This window comes from Pongo abelii, chromosome 15 (assembly GCF_028885655.2).
Source record: "Pongo abelii isolate AG06213 chromosome 15, NHGRI_mPonAbe1-v2.0_pri, whole genome shotgun sequence".
Lineage (NCBI taxonomy): Eukaryota > Metazoa > Chordata > Mammalia > Primates > Hominidae > Pongo > Pongo abelii.
In genome coordinates this window covers 95237256-95250253 of record NC_072000.2, presented here as the reverse complement: position 1 = coordinate 95250253, position 12998 = coordinate 95237256, and the positions used below count along the sequence as shown (strand labels likewise).

General features: G+C 38.5%; 1 protein-coding gene across 6 annotated transcripts in view; it reads left to right on the top strand.

The window, feature by feature from the left end:
- RPS6KA5 (ribosomal protein S6 kinase A5) overlaps window positions 1–9990 on the top strand; it is a 190963-nt gene extending 180973 nt beyond the window's left edge. For 4 of the 6 annotated variants that reach the window (XM_024231299.3, XM_024231300.3, XM_054529828.2 and 1 more), the window contains 3 exons: window positions 4311–4470; window positions 5880–6043; window positions 7351–9990. In XM_024231299.3, coding sequence (XP_024087067.1) covers window positions 4311–4470; window positions 5880–6043; window positions 7351–7599 — 573 coding nt within the window. In that variant the 3' untranslated portion in view covers window positions 7600–9990. 6 annotated transcript variants of the gene reach the window in all.
- The last annotated feature ends 3008 nt before the right edge of the window (window positions 9991–12998 follow it).

Sequence of the window (12998 nt, the reverse complement as noted above, 5' to 3'; positions counted from 1 at the left end):
AGCTGATCACTTGAGCTCATGGAACAGATCTCTGAGCAGAGCCAGGAAGCATGAGTTCTGTAAGTGGGTCATGCACCCATAGAATCTAGATGCGGAGGACCTGGACCCATCAGCCGTTGGTTCAGCACAGCTCTCAGAGACAGCACCCCGACCCCACAAGGTATTATCCTGAGCCAGTTGGTATCTTTGCTGAGTCTGTCATGTTCTACAGGCCGGCTGCACTTAAGTGAACCATCTGTCAACCAGGCTCATCAGTTGATCATAGGGAACCTCCTCCAGTGAGGCCATAGTGTGAGTTAAGGAAGAAGTGTTAGTGCATCCAAGACAGGTGACATGCGTGTAAGCACGTCATTTACTCATGCCTTCTGGACTGCCCAGGGCAGATTCTGAGTGTGCCATTTCTATAGTGCATTGGTTTGTTGCTGTACCTACCTGACTTGGTGAATCAAGGCATCTGCTGATCTTAGCAGATGATGCACTGCTCTTGGGATTGCATGTTGAGGCACTCAGAGCCTGCCAGGGTCTGGTAACATCTCAGGAGCTGTTATTTGGAAAATAGTTATCTGCCACAGAAGGCCCCACCTTGCACCAGAATACTTCAGGTCTGCTCTGAGAGTCTCCTGTTGTGGCTGCGAGAGAGTCTCATCTTTCATAGATACCTATAGTACAATCAGAGCAACTGAATCCTATGGCCCAAGTAGCTTCCTGCTAATTGGCAGGATTGGACCTATAACAAAAGCCTATGCTAGGCCCCACTTGAAACAGGTAGCCTTCCGAGTCACTTGATAAATTTCTTAGAGCAGTATTCTCAAGTGCAATGTATGCTACCTCCAAAATGCAAAGAAGCCCACTAAGTTCTATTCCTGTTTCTTAGTGGTACAAGGTACAGTAGGTTGTCTTTTAGAGGAGGAGGTTTCATTATGCCCCTGACCACTGGAGCCCCAGTTTTCTGCTCTGCAGAATGAGAATTATATCATTCCACTTCTGGGGAATGAGGAAAATACCCTATAATGGTGCCTAATCGCATTAACAGGACTAACTTTGCTCTGCTTTCCTTTCTTTCCTTCACTGTAGATATTAGAAGAGCTTTTGTTCCATGTTTGGGGAGGTAAACTTGCAGCTAGAAAGGCAAGACCTGGGGAAACTATATTCTATTCAATAGCAAGAGTCAGGGAAATAGGATTCTAGAAACTTAGGGAAAAGGAGCGGAATTCCTGGCATCCGAGGAAGGGGAGGGGGGATCTGGAACACATGTGACACAAGTTCCACAGACTCATCAGAGCTGTCATTTGGTGGCATCCCTCTGTTTAATCAAGACCACAGTACAGTCTCTATCATATCACTGTCTTAAGTGTTCTTAAAGGGTTCTTACTCATTCAGGAAATAAGCATGGGATAGCAAATTCTGGCACTATGCAAGGTTCAGGGGATACAGTGATACATAAGACATAGTTCTGCTTCTAGAGAGCTCATAGTTTAGCAATGTGGACAGTTGTATTGAGTTACCCCACAAAGTGATAGGGCATCTACAGGTGTGCACACCAGTTCAGTGGCTGTGTAGATAGCACTGTGGATACGGTAGTGGAGGATAAGATCATGAAGAAAGAATTCTTTCCATAGAGGGGAAGCATTAAGAGACTTATTAACCATTTGCTGAGCACCTGCTGTGTGCCAGGCACAATACTAGGTATGTTAAATGTATGATTTCATATAACCTTATAATATCACTTGTTACTTTTACCCATGAAGAAATGGTCTAAGAGAAGTTAACGTATTTGCCCATCCCGAAGCTAGTTATTGACAAAGCAGTTGTTTGCAGCCAGGTGTGACCCTAATACTCATTTCCTCTGCTTCTGTGCCACATGTCTTCTCTCTGGAGTAGAGGACTGCAGAGTTCCCAGTTACCCAAACTGGGTAACTGGGTTACACTAGGATGCATGGGACTTTGCCAGCTGAAGAAAAAAAATGGCATTCTAAGGAGACCAAACAGCATGTGGAAAGTCCCAGAGCCCTGAGAACTGTTGTTGGGAGCACAGGATTGGAATATGGGGAACTGCAGAAGCTGAGGCTGAAAAAGAGAGGCAAGAGTCAGAGACTGAAGGAAGCCAGTGAAGGGATTTGGATAGGGGAATGTTGTAAGATTTAAGTTGCATGACTGTTACTCTGGTGTCTGCATGAAGGATACAGGAGGGAAGAAGTCAGGTGAGGGGCAGGTGGAGGCACGGTATCAGTTGTGAGACTCCAGTTAATCTTGGACAGTTACTGCCAGCCTGTGGACTGGCTCACTCAGACCTAGTCGTAGCCTGCCTTCAAGCTACATCAAGGATTTAGGGAGTTTTGTCTGCCTTCTACAGACGTTCTGACATTGCCCTTCTTAGAGCAATTAATCTTCCTCGTTAGGTTGCTCCAAATTAGAAACTGAGGTTCCTTCTCCATGTCTTCAATTTTCAAACTCTGCGCATTCTGATGCATATAGTTTTTATTCTTCTCAGGCACAATTTTCTATTACAGAAAATCCAAACTTGTCCAAAGCCTTATAGTCTCTTGTAACCTCGGAGGTGTCAAGTTTCTCTTCCTGCTGCATCTGGGTCTTATTCCTGTCTTCTCCATCCTTCTTACTCATGTTTTGTTTATTACCTTACCTTATTGGATCTCCTGGTTGTCCTTTTTATGTTATTTTTATTAGCCTGTCTAGGAGTTTCCATCTTTTCTGAAGAGCCAGTGTGTAAGAGCTGTTTCACCATCTTGCCATAGTGAGGGTGAGCCCACTTGTCAGAAACGTGACCAGAAAAGAAAGATGGCATATTGTTTCTAGATCACCAGAGCATCCTGTGGCTTCCATGTCTCCTAATTAGGGCTGGGGTTGACACTGAGCCTCCCCTCTGTGTCCCTTTCTAAGTGCCAGGATGAGCACGCTTCCCTCAGCCCAGGCTCCTGCCGACACCACTGCTCCCTTCTCACACCATCCGGTAGGGCCGCCTTTTGGTCCTCTCTGGTCCATACCCAGACACAGCTACTTAACACCAGCCAAGCCACCACCATTGATGACCAACCCGCCATCTCTGCAAGACCGAAAATCAGTGAGCAGAGAAAAACCCTCCCAAGAATTTTAAAGGATCACTTTTCTAAAATGCAATCTCTGCTACAAAGATAAGCCTTGGCTTGTTTGTTATTCTGTTAACTTTATAAAGGGGAAAATCTTAAACATAGATTTCAAACATATGGCTACAATGAAAACAGGTGGCTGTAGATAATTCACTGTATTTAAGACAACAGTGAGAAAAATAAAATAAAAACAGGGGTAATTACAGATCAAATAGGAAGGCCTATATAAAGTTTTTCAAGTCCTTAACCATAGTTACATGTCCTGGGGAAAGGATGGTGGAAATGGAATAGAAAAACATAGTTATTCAGGAGTTCTGCTATCTCTCTATTTTCTGTTAACATCAGTACCATCTTTTCTGAAGCAGTTGGATTATCCTTTTCTGTTCTTATTGCTCTGAGTATAGTCATAAATGTGATTTTAAATCTATATTATAACAAGCCATGCCACTGGTTTACAAGTCTTTGAGATGTATTCACTGCCTCAGTGATAGAAGTCACGTAATCTTTTTTTTTTTTTATACTTTAAGTTTTAGGGTACATGTGCACAACGTGCAGGTTTGTTACATGTGTATACATGTGCCATGTTGGTGTGCTGCACCCATTAACTCGTCATTTAGCATTAGGTATATCTCCTAATGCTATCCCTCCCCACTCCCCCTACCCCACAACAGTCCCCGGTGTGTGATGTTCCCCTTCCTGTGTCCATGTGTTCTCATTGCTCAATTCCCACCTATGAGTGAGAACATGTGGTATTTGGTTTTTTGTCCTTGCGATAGTTTGCTGAGAATGATGGTTTCCAGCTTCATCCATGTCTCTACAAAGGACATGAACTCATCATTTTTTATGGCTGCATAGTATTCCATGGTGTATATGTGCCACATTTTCTTAATCCAGTCTGTCTTTGTTGGACATTTGGGTTGGTTCCAAGTCTTTGCTATTGTGAATAGTGCCGCAATAAACATACATGTGCATGTGTCTTTATAGCAGCATGATTTATAATCCTTTGGATATATACCCAGTGATGGGATGGCTGGGTCAAATGGTATTTCTAGTTCTAGATCCCTGAGGAATCATGTAATCTTTTAAACTCAATCATGCTAGTTGTAGCAATTGGTAAATTACACCAATTATGTTACTATTAGGATTATTAGAGTGGCTTTAACAGATCTGGGTAGTCATTCTGTTTTGTTACTTTTCCCCTGATAGTACACAATGTTGTCAGGACAGGTTCCCTTCCAATCTCATGACCGAAGTTTGACGTGTACCAGCGCAGTGGAAATCATGAAGAAAATTAAAAAGGGAGATTTCTCCTTTGAAGGAGAAGCCTGGAAGAATGTATCCCAAGAGGCTAAAGATTTGATCCAAGGTAAGAATCTAATGAAATTTTACATTTTATATGATGTGTAGTGATTGAAGTAGAATCATGCCCATTACACATACATTTGCATGTTAATTACTCAAGGAATCCATGTGTATTCTAAAAGGCTTCCAGGCTACTCTCTTCAGCCTTGTCTTCTTATCAGAACATTCTCTTTAGTAATGGTATCCACATTTCTAACATGAGCTAGCACTTGACTTCCACTGGCATCTCAGTCAAACACATCTAAAACAAACCAATACTTTTTGACTGTCCTTTCCCTCAGACACACTCCTCCTCCTGTCTTTCCTCCTGTCAACAGTGGCATTGCTAAGAAGCCAGATCACCAAAACAGAAACCTAGGCGTCCTCCTGGATACCTGCACCTGCCTTGCCTTCTACAGCCAGTCACAGAGTTCTACAGATTCAGCAGCGCTTCTAGCAGTCCGGTCCCTTCCTTCCCATTCACATGCCATTGCGTTTGTTCTCATCACCATTTCTCTCCCGAAATCCTGCAACATCCTTTCACCTTGCCTCACTTCCTCTGACTTAAGCTGTTCATCATCTGTCAATAGAGGGACTTTTCTAGAATCCAAATGTGATTATGCCTCTTTTCTGCCAAAAATCCTTTGGAGACTCTCTGTTTGCTTCAGGTCAGACTCCTTAACCTAGCATTTAACATTCAAAGCCCCTCATGACCTGGTCCTGTCTGCCTTTGCTTCCTCCTCACCCCAGCTCTGCCGTTGCAGGATATTTGAATTCCTCAGGTATGCTGAGCTTTCAGATCCCTCCGTGTCTTTACACGCTCTTCTTAATCCTCTTCCCTAGCCACTTCTCCTTATCCTACAGGATTCATCTCCTAGAAGCCTTCCAGGACGCCCTCACTCCCTAGGCTACACTCTCCCTTGGGCCTGCTAACACACTGTGCCTGTGTATCTTGCTATCGCACTTGTCCCTGCTGTTGTAATAGCTGGGGTTTTGCCTGTGTCTCGTCTAATATTAATAGCTCCTCTCTGCATCTCCATCTCCATATCTCTAGTGCCTTACTGCACTCCCTGACCTATAGAAGATGGCCAGTAAATGTTTGGTACATGGATGAAGTAGATCTGTGTGCTTTTTGCTCATTTGGAGCTTACCAAGTCACCAGTAGGAATCTTTGTTTTGGATGTTTATTTTCTCCTGATTGAAAAGCCACTTCGCCTGGAGCTTCCTAGAAATAGGCTACTGTGACTTTATCATTAGAATCCAGCATTCACAAAAGAATTTAAATGAATAGGAAAATCTAATTATCTTTGTAGGAGGTTAAAACTATATAGAAACCATTATGTCATGTGAACATAGCTGAGATTTATTTCTGAGTTTGTTTTTAAACCATGTTTAAAATGACAAGTCATAAAATAAAAATATCTATTCCCACAGGACTTCTCACAGTAGATCCAAACAAAAGGCTTAAAATGTCTGGCTTGAGGTACAATGAATGGCTTCAAGATGGCAGTCAGCTGTCCTCCAATCCTCTGATGACTCCGGATATTCTAGGATCTTCCGGAGCTGCCGTGCATACCTGTGTGAAAGCAACCTTCCACGTAAGGCCCTGTGCTCTGTACATGTTGGGCGGTTTGAGTAGGAATCATAATCAAATGTTCTTACTCTGTAGCCTCAGATACGTTTTCTTTGTTTCACATTTAAAATAATATGTGTCCTTTTACTTTTAGGTATGTTTTTATAAATTGCTTCATGGTTATAAACACTTTATAACAAAAAGTGCACAGGGGACCGGAGTCACTGCTAACCCACAAAATACATATTTAATTTTTAGAATGACCTTATGAGATGAGATAATAGAACTTTTTCCTCTCAAATAGACTAAATAATTTTCTTTAAAAACCATAATAAACATTAGGAACTAAGGCACATTTGAAAGTCCATTCATTTTACAACCATTTAGTACATCACACATTCTTAAAACTGGGAGGGATATGAAGTAAGTTCATTGGTATTAAGTATAGATTGTATGTTTGAAAGACTGAGACTATCCGGTAGAAACTGTGGATTATGCACATTTGTGCCAAGCAGATGCAAATACATTAAGATAATTCATGTGAAGTATAGTATAAGATGAGTTAGGGAAACAGAAAGTCACCTTCAAAGGGATTATTTCGAGAAAGGAGAAGGTATAGGGATAGTGCTTCTTCAGCAGCAGAAATGTATTTAAAAAGTAATAAACTAGGAAATGTCGAGATGGTAAAGAGATTAACTGCAAGAATTTCTATCAGATGATCCAAATCTTCTCAGTGACATAGATTGCAAGGTGACAACTACAAGGTGTAACTGCAGCGTTGTCCAAGCCTAGGCTAAGGAGAGTGAAGACAGGCTGCAGGAGGAGAAAGCCAGGGCAAGGCTGTAGAGCTGTGCTTCTCTGTGCGTGTAAATGTCCAGTATATATCCAATGACATTGAATGGGAGTGAAGAGCAAAGACTCAGAATGTGTCGAGTCTGCTTGCATTGGGACTTTGTGTTCAGAATTTTAAATCTTAGACACAGAACCAGTAAAAGCAATGGGGATAGTTTAGATTACTGATGGTCTTCAGGAATTTCCAGTCAATTGTTTCATATTAGGATGTAGTACTAACGTCTTCAAAAGATTTATTAGAATTGTGACTCTCAGACCGCCTAGCTAGTTTCATTTAAACAGAGCCCTCAGAATTTTTTTCCCATGAACTTCTCCACCCTGCCAATAGGCTTAGATATAAAGGTTTTAAGAGCTTTGTTCCCTTAAAACAACTTGGGGCTGCAGTTGCCAATGGAAAGTTGTCTTCTGCCGTTAAGTCATAACTGCTAGGAAAGCTTCAGTACTTTTACCTTCACAGGGGTTCCCTTTTTTCCCCCCTAGGCCTTTAACAAATACAAGAGAGAGGGGTTTTGCCTTCAGAATGTCGATAAGGCCCCTTTGGCTAAGAGAAGAAAAATGAAAAAGACTAGCACCAGTACCGAGACGCGCAGCAGTTCCAGTGAGAGTTCCCATTCTTCTTCCTCTCATTCTCACGGTAAAACTACACCCACCAAGACACTGCAGCCCAGCAATCCTGCCGACAGCAATAACCCGGAGACCCTCTTCCAGTTCTCGGACTCAGTAGCTTAGGCATGGTAGGAGTGTATCAGTGATCCATTGCACCTTTATTCCCTCAGCATATGCCTGAGGCGATCTTTTACGCTTTTAAAAATGTTTCCCGTTGGTCTCATTGGAATCTGCCTCCTAATGATTTTTTTCAGGAAAACCTGTTTGGTTATCCTCATCCAAAAGCACTGGACAGAGAATGTTACTGTGAATAGAGCACATATTACTCTTTTTAGCAACCTAGCATGATGCCAACAAGACTATTCTTGAAAGAGCAAAGATTCCTGTAAATTTAATTAGGGCTAGATTTGAGCTGCTTGTAAGTCACAGGTTTTCCAGATGTCTGCCAACAAGAAATGACTCATACTGTGATGATACCTTTTGCTTTGCCTTGTGGACAATGTGGGTTTTTGAAATTTGCACCCTTCAAACTATGATTTATCAGAGAAAGGGGTCTGTTTTCAAAAAAGATTCTGTAATGAATTTTATGTGTGGCATATACTTACTTCTTGAGAGAAGATTTTAACTTATTGTTTTTATTTTATTGTTACATATGATGATAACCTGCTATTATTAAACTTTTTCTAAAAAGTGAAAAAAAAAAAAGATATAAGAACTCAAGGTCCCATACTCTGTATTCGGGATCCATCTGAGATGCATGCTAAGCTATGTGTATGTTTTTAATTTTGCACTGCTCTTTCCTGGCAATTTGTTTTAATGGTTATTGCAGAATATTAAGGTACATGTCTCTCTGTTTTAAGTAATATTGCACTTTATAAAAAAGTATGAATAAAGCAAACTATTTTATAAAGTGCACTGTTTAAAGCATTTGCACTGTATTTTTGCCATTTATTTTCATTTTCTACTTTAAATTTGTCCTCACATCCCTCTTCTACTTTGTATGCAACAAGTAGAATGGGGCATGTTGTGTCATGTAGTCAGCCACTTATGCACCAATGTGAGGAAAACCTAAAGGGAAATTAAACTAAACACTGTGCTTCATATTTGTACACTGTGTTGTACTACAGTGAGGAATTTCCTCCTGTAGTCATATATTATGTACATAATATTTTAGAATCATACCTATGACTGGTTTGGAAATTTTTCTGTTGAATTTTAAATCCAGAAAGCATATTTTATAAACTTATGCAGAGCACTTTTATTGCTCAAAAGTTCTGAATTCATACAGAAAACAAGTACTATGTGATGAAAACATTTCATTAAAAGATTGCTGCATTTAAAAATACAATTAATTCGTTCCCTATGCAAAAAAAAAAGAAGTGATAGGGTTTGTATGTTATATTTTCTTTTAAAGCCATCATGTGAAATGTCAGGGCTGAGAAAAGTGATTTTTTTGCTTTGGTTACAGGAATCATGCTTAAAGAGATAATGCCCAACATGTTTATTTTATAGTTTTTGTTAATGCTAACCTTTTGAGCATTAGTTTGGAATTTGGACATGGTATTTATTTATTCCTTTCTTGAGGTTATAGCAGCATTAATTTCAACCAGTTATGAATACTAAAAATATTGCACTCTGTAATAGTAGTATATTTATTACTAAATCAATGTATATATTAATAGCACAGGCAAAAAATGGCAAATATTAAAATATTTTCAAAATATTATATTATTCTGTTCACATTTTTATCCACAGTGGTTATTGGGAATAATATTTTACACTTTTTGCTGGCCCAAATGGCTACATAATATTGAGTTAATGAAAGTTTTATACTCCCAGCTTTCAGTTATTCCTAGTAATTATGGGGAATTTTGTGTGAATTATTACCAAACTATTGCTAATTCACAAAATGTGATTCCATCAGGCACAGATCTCTAGTAATCAAGAAAATGACCATATTTATAATTATATTGGACGTATTTGGAACATACTTGGCTCTTCAAGCCATTTTTTAAACTGTGCATCCTGGTAGAAAATACTAGTTGTAAAGTACAAACTAAAGGGACTATGTTGCTAATAGAAAATGATCCAGAAAAATGGTCAGACAGTATACAGATTGATGACACGATTGATTTCATTGTGAATATTGGAAATTAATGGGTTTCATTTTCATTTATTTCCCTTGCCTCTTCTTCTTGAGGAGGATTTGACAGGCAATGAAATGGGTAAAAAGGCAGTCAGACTAACAGGAAGAAGGAAAGATAGGCTAGCCGTCAACTGATGAGCCTGCCTGAATAATCTCAAATGGGCTTTTGAAAAGACCTTAACAAACACTGTTGTGCTCTTGTCAAATATCTTTATCTACACCCTACTTATAAGTGCCAAAAAGACAGCATTTGATGCCAAGTTTGAAGCAGTTAGGTCATATGCAGGCTGTGTATTAACATACAGTGAATTGCACTTTAAAATTCAGAAACCTTTCATTTGGTCACATCAAAAATAAACACTACAAAATATATAAAAATGTTAAGTGATAGGACTCTTTTTGGGTATTAAGAGTAAAATAGAAGAAGATCTAAGAAATACAAATACTTACATTATTTCTCTTTATGACATTAACTTTGGGACTAGAGCCACACCACCCCCTCCCTTCTTCACTTATTGATTGTATTGCATATAATTTTCATGCCAACATAAATCCTGATTCATATATTTTGTAACTGTGTATGACAAATTAAGAGGCAAGAATAAGAAAAGGAAGATAATAGAGGAAAGATGTTAAGAAAGGTCAGTTTCTTCTAATTACTCTGCCACATCCTGTGTCTGAAAGAGGTTAATTAGCACTTTGAAATTGATTGGCTGAGTGTGGTGGCTCGGGCCTGTAATCCTTGTGCTTTGGGAGTACAAGACTGGAGAATCACTTGAAACCAGGAGTTAGAGACCAACCTGGGCAACATAGTGAGACACTGTCTCTCCAAAAATAAAAATAAAAATTAGCTGAGCATGGTGGCTCATGCCTGTAGCCCTAGTTACTCAGGAGGCCAACATGTGGAGGATTGCTTCCCCCCAGGAGTTCGAGGCTGCAGTGAGCTGTGATCACACCACTGCACTCCAGCCTGGGCAACAGAGTGAGACCCTGTCTTAAGAAAAAAAGAAATTCATTAATTCTTCCAAACCTTTATAAAGTAAAAAACCACTGAATTACTAGAATAGAAAGTCAGTCTCCTAAGTTAATTTCCACATTGTTGTCTGTCTTGGAGTCACAGGTTCATTACCCAAGAAAACTGCCTTTTAATTTTTTTAGATTGCTGCTGATTTCTTAAGTATGTAAATGACTAACTTTTAAATATAAGGTAAGTTATTTTAAAGAAATCTACTAACATAGAAGTCACTTTTTTTAAAGTAAGGAAATTCCTTTTGTATCTCAGTTTATGTTCTCAAATACACTACTTTATAAAAGTATACAATTTACTGGGTACTTATTCACCTTGCCCCCATTTCAAGCGCCTGTTATTGTCATATTTATTAAAAACAGGGTACCTCATAATGGTGAAAATTTATAAATTATTGGGTCTATATGTGCCTTAGACTGCCTGATTACTTTGGCTGTTCTCCCAGTGACTGATAATAATAGCATGATTTGAGTGTTCATGTGAAAATACATCTAATATTCCTTAAGATCTAAGTAAATAAGTTAAATTCTGATATGCCACTTATGTCAAAGTAATTGTTATATAGATGAATTATTACTGTAACATCATGAAGTATCTTAAAATTATATGACTTTTGGCCTCTCAAATGTCTTACATGATAATACCCCAATTTCCAGTCTTTAATTGATTGTGTACCTCACATAAGTGTCTGTCATCACTTGATACCTGTATTTGGCACTAAAACAAATGTAGCCGGCTCTAATGAAATTTGAAGTTTGGATAGGAGACATTGTAAAACTCAAGAATGGGAAAAAAACATTTTTAACAGAAGTATGTATGAAGGAAATATTTTAAGTATAATCTACCCAAAGAAAATAACTGCTACAGCCAACATAAAGGTTTTATTCCCTGTTTTGTTAAGTAACTTCACTCCAAATTGTGACATTCTTTAGAGAAAATATTTTCCTTAAGAGTAGTTATTTACGTGTTTTATTGGGGGAGCATATTTTCAGGGGGGCAACATCTTCCTAAGAACATTTGATTAGCCTCACTTCTGTCCTCAGTTTCCATATTGCTTACTTTTCAAGATATTTCTTCTGAGCCCTTTTCTTTGTATGCCCAGCTCCCCATTATGTAATTAAGTAGTTGATTACCATTCCAAATGCTTCCCCTACTCAAGGCTGTTGTCCACCCTGTTTCATGAATTTCTGAATTAAGTAGGTGCCTAATGTTTTCCTACTATTTGGCTGAAAAGGGGTAAGAAACTAAAGTGGCTTCCAAATATTTGTGTCTTGGCTTCTTCACCCTAGTGCAAAATAAGAAATGTTTATTGGCAGTCATTTCCTTTCCATTACTCCTTTTAACCACATTACAAAAAGCTAGGATTTTGTGTCTAGAAGGAGACTTGTATTAAAAGACAAGATTCTTAGTAGTTATTCATCAGGCTTAAGTTTCCTGGTGTATTTCTTGTGGGACAGGTAAAAGGACATTTTGTAGTATTATTCTAACTATTAATATAATGCTGCTTGGGTTATCAGAAAATATTGAATACTTCAGATAAGTCAAGTTAGTATTTAGTATAGCAGCTGTTCTTCAGAGCACAGGAAACTGGGATAGTATGTGGCATTATGCTGTTTCCATTATTGTTTCTCATTGCATAACATTTTTAATTTGTATGGTGGTATACAATTTGCCCCTTTACTAAAAAAAAATCTAGTTTCATTCTTGTTCCTTGCCACATTAAGCAGTTTTTTCATTTACGTTTTAAATTTTCTTAATATTAGAAGAAAAATAAAACAGAAGAAAAGAGAAATGTCTTGACTTAGAAAAGGAAATTTAAGTTGTATGGAATACTGTAGCATTATTTTCTGGCATTTCTGCTTGTAGATAGATTAGAAAATGCTTGTCTCTTTTGTTTGCTTTGTTTTAAAATCCAGTAAGGTTGAGGAGCTTGACATTTTAAAACTGCAATTTTATTTTTAACTACATAAGAGGCTGGTCATGTGAAATGTGCACTGCTATGTTGGAATGGATATGTATGTGACAATTAACCTCATTAAAGCTCTGTTGCTGTGGTAGGCATTCATTTCTTCCTAATAGTTTATTTTAGTTACTATACTGCTATCCTGTTTGCTGAAATTATAAATACTAGCAATGTACAATAATTCTCATTCTTTGGGTGAATAAAAACAGAAATTTAAAGGTGGTGTATCACATAAAAAGTTAATGCCTCAGTACTAAAGTTTTGAAAAATATTCCTAAAAACTTCACAGGCATGAATTTTTGAAAAGAAGAAACCACATATACACATAGAGGAATTTTTAAAGACTGGCATTTTAAAGTATAGCTGGTAAAAATGGTATGTATCCT